Raw genomic sequence first — 5,756 nt, forward strand, 5'->3', positions numbered from 1 at the left:
AGGTGAAATGTGGTATCTTTGCTGCATCAGGGATTTCAAATGTCTCTATATTCAGAGCTACATGTTTTTTTCCTTCTTTCTCTATTTTTTTCATCCTAGGCAGAAAAAATGGAATAGACCACACAAAGCAGCATGTGAAGTTCATCTTTATGCAAGATGTAATTTGGAGGACCAAGTACGCTTCTTCAGGCCATGGGAGACGAAACACTAAGCACATGATATTTTTGTTTCATGCAAGTGCTGTTCTGTGCTAAGTCAATGTTGGTTTGTGTTAAGGACAAATACTGATTTCTTCGGGTCAGCATGTCGACTGTGACAAGTGCTCAGACACCAGAGGAGCCTAATTCTCCCCCCCTCGAAGAAAAGCCAAAGGGAAAATCACTATTTCATTTGGGTTCACTCTTTGCTAACAGAAGTGAAAAGTTTGTAATTGCTAGGAGTGACAGCGTGCCAGAGGAGAACGTGCTGAAAATAACCATCACAGAGACCACAGTCATTGAGTCGGACTTGGGCATCTGGAATTCTCATGCTCTCATCTACCTCACTTTGTGGTTTTTCTTCAGCTTTTGCACTCTTTTTCTTAACAAATACATTCTTTCGTTACTGGAAGGAGAGCCCAGCATGCTAGGTAACCCTGCCTCTCTGGACACTTGAATTCCAGTCAGATATTTGGCAATACCACTATCTCCAGTGTAAAGCTGAGGAACAAAATGGTTCAACTGAAGTGAAAAAGACCTAGTTAGGAGGTGTGGGGGTGGATCTTAGGGCTGGGAACTCAAGAGTTGTGATCTTAGCTTGTGAAAGGGAATCTGACACTGTCCTTTCCTCCACTTCCTGAAAGATGGTGTCTGAGAGCTAAGACCCATAAAGACAAATGCACTTTTTTCTCTGTGTTGGAGGATAGTGTGGATTTCTACAGAAATAAAATCTTGTGATTTACGTGTTTCTCACTCTCATCTTTGTTTAGGTGCTGTTCAGATGCTTTCAACCACCTTCATCGGTTGTATCAAAATGTTTGTTCCATGCTGCTTGTATCAACACAAAACACGCATCTCTTATCCTCCCAATTTCATCATGATAATGCTGTTTGTTGGATTAATGAGGTAAGTGGTTAAATAATTCCTGGAGATCTATCTGGCTGCTTCATCACATTCTTCTGAATGGAAGCTGCGTTTTCATGGCTCTCTTCCTTTTCATTCGTGATTGGAAAGTGTTTGGACTATTCACCTTTCCCCCCTCCAAAAAAATCACAGGATAATTTTATTTTTAATTCCTGTTGCTAAATGCTACATTCCTTTTTCCAGATGTCAAATTTTTGTCTGTCTTGCCTTCCCATCACATTTAGCTTCTTTCAGAACACACTTCTCTTCCCATTTACTTTCCTCCTGTTTTCTTTTGAGGCTGATGTTTTAACGTACTACTATTTAGTATACTAGTATTATGTTGCTTTGTTCCCTCACCTCCCAGCAATTTGCCTCAAAAGGGATAGAGCCTGTTAATATTTATCTCTTACAAAGTAAATATTTGCTGTGTGCTGGGATAGGATCAGTTTGTCGTCTAGGAGAGAATATTATGGTTTGGTTTCTTCTAGACCGCGAAAGTGATAAAGGATAACATGATTCAAATTAATTCAGAGTAGCTTTATCATAACAGTGCCACCCTGTTTAATTTCATGGTTTAAACTCTGGTAGATGTAGTGTACCTAATTTACACTAAAGATGGATAACTGCAAATGGTAAATTTTTCTTGATTAATTAGTATTCATCACCAGAATTATACTAACTTTTTCAACTGAAAACTTTAGGTTAAAACACTGTTAGTCTGAATCTTGAGTACATTAAAAAGTGGACTTGGATGTTATCAGGAAGTCCAATGTACATCCATAGAAACTGCACTGTTGCCTGAGGATGCCTTCACTTGTGCTAAATAAATAATAATGTTTAAGCCAGACTGGAAAGAAATAATCTGACCCATTCCACCTCGCAGGGGCTGAGGAGTAAAGATGTGCAGCTGAGCAGTTACTGCAGCTCAGTCAAGCTACTATCATTTGACAACCTGATTGCCAGGAAGACCTCTCCATATTCTGCAGCTCAAATTTATAAACCTAAATAAATGATAATGCAATTCTTTTATAAGCTCACTGTCTAAGAGTAGCTCTTAAAGCATTATTTTATTTACTGCTTCTATTCATGTATTTTTGTACTCCAGATTTGCAACAGTTGTCTTGGGTCTTGTCAGCTTGAAGAATGTGGCAGTTTCATTTGCAGAAACTGTTAAAAGCTCTGCACCTATTTTTACTGTTATCATGTCTCGGATGATCCTGGGGGAATACACTGGTGAGTGCTTCACACTGCAATGTGATTTCCACTTGCAATCTCATGCTCTTTGCTTGAAGAGGTTTTGCTTGTTACAAGATGTAAGTCATCAGGGTAATACAGAAGCCATGTATAGATTACTTTGTGATACAAATGGCAAAAGGCTGGAATGAGCGAGAGGAAGAAGAGTTAATTCAGTCACGGAATAAATGGGGAGAGTATAACTTTTTCCTGGTATTTGGTGAAAAAGATCCATTTTCTTTCTCAAAGGGAGATATATCAGTAGAGCACATGTCCATATTGTTTTCAGGAGCACTCTGCTCTTGTCCAAGATCTCTGTATTTTAGAACTTCTGTACTTTAAAATAGAGTCACATGAGTTGCTCTTTCTTTCAACTAAAGAAATAAAGGTGGAATTTAAACTTTCAAAAACTATAGTATCTGATACCTGTAACTGGAAGTACACAAATCTAAACTCAGATTTCAATTTTTCTTTTCATTTTCAGGATTGCTGGTTAATCTCTCCCTAATTCCTGTTATGGGTGGACTAGCTCTGTGTACAGCTACTGAAATCAGTTTCAACATTCTAGGTTTCTCGGCAGCTTTATCTACTAATATCATGGACTGGTAAGGCATAGTGATGGTTTCATATTGTATAATAAAAGATGGTGGGTTTTGTTGGTAGACAAAAGGCTATTGTTGCTTGTAGTTGGGTTTGTACACTGCGTTCAAGTGTTGGTATTTAAAATGTATTTTTAACAAAGATACAGTTCCTCTATCATATCTGCTAGCATTAATGAGATTAAAAAATAGTACAACTCCCTTAGTTTAAAAGAATTAGACTGAACTCCTTTCTGTAGTTGTATAAAGTGTAGAAAACTTATCTACCCATCTATGGGAAACAGCTCTCTGATTATTTGTCCTAACTAAAATACAGGTAAATGGTGTTTGTTTGGTTTTTCTTCCAGTTTGCAAAATGTCTTTTCCAAAAAACTACTCAGTGGAGATAAATACAGATTTTCGTAAGTATTGAAAATATTTCAGAGTTGCTTATAGATGGAATCTGGGCTGCATAGGAAACCATAACTTTATGATTATATTGCACCAAGGTATTATTTCTCTTTTACAGACAGCTTTAACCTAATCCTTTTATCAGGGAAGGAAAACTCCCCTATCCTCAGATCCCACTGCAGCAGGTCAGAGTTTCATAGCTGACTAAAACTCTCAGCATACCCACACTGAGTTATCTTTGCACAGAAATAATTTGGTACTCTGTTATCATAAAACATCCCGTAATGTTATTAGACATGCAGAAATGAACTTAGAACTCACTTCATATTTTAACTATGAACATGAGCTAGGAATCAAATCTTGTGGTAAAATACACCTATAGCTGTGTGCATGTATTTTACCACAGGATAAAGTGCTAGTTTTGGTCTTGAAGGCATGTGCCTTTTATCCTCAGTCCATCTCCGCCAACACAAAGCAAAACACTATCTTTGCAAGAGACTGCTAAATTTATTGTTCCCAACACTTGGTAAATAGCATTTATTACTTTCGATACCTGTAAATACAATAATGATGCAGCTTTCTAAGAAGAGGAAGCTTTTAATCACTTTAATCATTGTTTCTTCCCCTATGTAGAGCCCCGGAGCTTCAGTTCTACACAAGTGCTGCTGCAGTGGTTATGCTTATTCCAGCCTGGATATTTTTCATGGTAATTTGAATTCACTAACATGGGTTTATGTTTTCTTTTTGACTTGTGAGCAGAACATGCAACTAGGGTTAGGTTTTGTTTTGCTGATGTTTAACTGTAAAACTATCTGCTTATAATAGTAATGAGTTGAATGGGAAATTACTTTTAGATTTGCTTATAAACTAAACTCTTGAATTCCTCTTTTCTTCTTGTTTAGGATGTGCCTGTGATTGGGAAAAGTGGGAGGAGTTTCAGCTACAACCAAGATATTGTCATACTTCTCTTAATAGATGGAGTCTTGTTCCACCTACAAAGTGTTACAGCCTATGCCCTGATGGGAAAAATTTCTCCTGTGACTTTCAGGTAAAACCGTTTCTTTGCATCCTGGTTTATTTCCTTCTCTTCTTGTTTAGTATTTCTGCTTGAGACCTTGGCAGTAAAGGTATTGTGCAAACAAAGAAATAATGTAAATGCATAAATGCATCAAGTGAAGAAAAGTTCTCACATCTGGATGACCAACACTCTATGATTTGCTCTCTTGCTGTGAGGAGAGCAGCATTTGAGCCATGCTGTTCTGCTTATGGAACAGGTGTTTAACAGCCATTCCTTAAAGCTGGTTAATGAGGAACCCTAGGTCCAGTGTTGAAGCTGCCATTTGCTTCAGTGATAAGACAATACCCATATTCATCTCAGTGCAGTACAGAATATGAGCAATCACCTCTGTCTTCCTTTTTTCTGAAGCGTGACACGATGTCTCAAGCTGTGTTTACTGAATTATGTGTTATTTAAAGGCAGCTTCCACCTACATTGTCAGTTATCAGCAGCTTTGTTAGGCTGTTGCACAATTCTGATTCAATAATTGCTCTTTTTTATGACCAGCCCTAGGGGCTATGGAGAAATCCTCGTCTTAAACTCTGAAGGTTTTAAACTTGTATGTGGGATATGAGAGCTTTCTTCGGCCTTAATCTTTCTATTCCTTTTCTAGTGTTGCCAGTACTGTGAAGCATGCACTGTCGATCTGGCTAAGTATTATTGTGTTTGGTAACAAAATCACAAGCCTCTCAGCCATTGGGACTGTTCTAGTGACAATTGGAGTTCTACTATATAACAAGGCAAAGCAGCATCAGCAAGAGACTATACACAACCTGGCAGCTGCAGCCCCACAATCTGCACAAAGTACAGCTGAAGATACCGAGCCACTCATGTCCAAGGATTTGGAACCATATGATTAATGTGGCCATTTATTCTTCCAGCCCAGCATAACTCAAAGGAAGGAACTCTTCCTGAAAGTGGTTGTTTCTTCAACTGTTGATGCTGATTCACTTCCTTTGAGTTCATGGCAGGTCAAGTCTGGGACTTGAAACAGAGAGAAAACAATGGGAAGAATCCAGTAAACCTCGATTTACTGAGAAACTGGTCTACCAAACAGGGGACCTAATGTCATATAATGTGGTAAATGTGGGCTTTATTGTCTGTCTGTGACTGCAAATAACATACAAGCCTGTATTAGTGAAAGACCTTCAGTGTCTTGTGGGAAAACCATTCCTTTCTCCCTACCCATCAAAATACTGTGAAAACATAGACCCATCACTGCATTTTACTTACTTGCAGTGGAATGAGATTGGTACATAACTGATATGCCTAATTGGGTGTCACTCTGCATTGCATCCTCCATCATTTGTATGCATCGTAGAGCTGGAAGAAGGAACCCACTCTTCTCCCAAAAGTGACTTATTCTGGTACATG

General features: G+C 38.4%; 1 protein-coding gene across 1 annotated transcript; it reads left to right on the forward strand.

Moving 5' to 3' along the window:
* Positions 1-303: 303 nt before the first annotated feature.
* SLC35E2B (solute carrier family 35, member E2B) lies at positions 304-5,517 on the forward strand. Its single transcript, XM_010022100.1, has 8 exons — positions 304-628; positions 968-1,103; positions 2,209-2,336; positions 2,821-2,941; positions 3,283-3,336; positions 3,959-4,031; positions 4,228-4,373; positions 4,996-5,517. Exons 1-8 carry the CDS (start codon positions 304-306, stop codon positions 5,240-5,242), a joined length of 1,230 nt encoding a protein of 409 aa, XP_010020402.1. The 3' UTR covers positions 5,243-5,517.
* Positions 5,518-5,756: the final 239 nt, after the last annotated feature.

The sequence above is a fragment of the Nestor notabilis genome, unplaced genomic scaffold (genome assembly GCF_000696875.1).
Source record: "Nestor notabilis isolate BGI_N333 unplaced genomic scaffold, ASM69687v1 scaffold33259, whole genome shotgun sequence".
In the NCBI taxonomy this organism is placed as follows: domain Eukaryota; kingdom Metazoa; phylum Chordata; class Aves; order Psittaciformes; family Psittacidae; genus Nestor; species Nestor notabilis.

Excerpts from the sequence above, each read along its gene's own strand:
- SLC35E2B (XM_010022100.1), top strand. The coding sequence starts at position 304 with ATGTCGACTGTGACAAGTGCTCAGACACCAGAGGAGCCTAATTCTCCC. Across the intron at positions 1,104-2,208 it reads CTGTTTGTTGGATTAATGAG|ATTTGCAACAGTTGTCTTGG; the intron begins GTAAGTGGTTAA and ends TTTGTACTCCAG. Across the intron at positions 4,032-4,227 it reads CAGCCTGGATATTTTTCATG|GATGTGCCTGTGATTGGGAA; the intron begins GTAATTTGAATT and ends CTTCTTGTTTAG.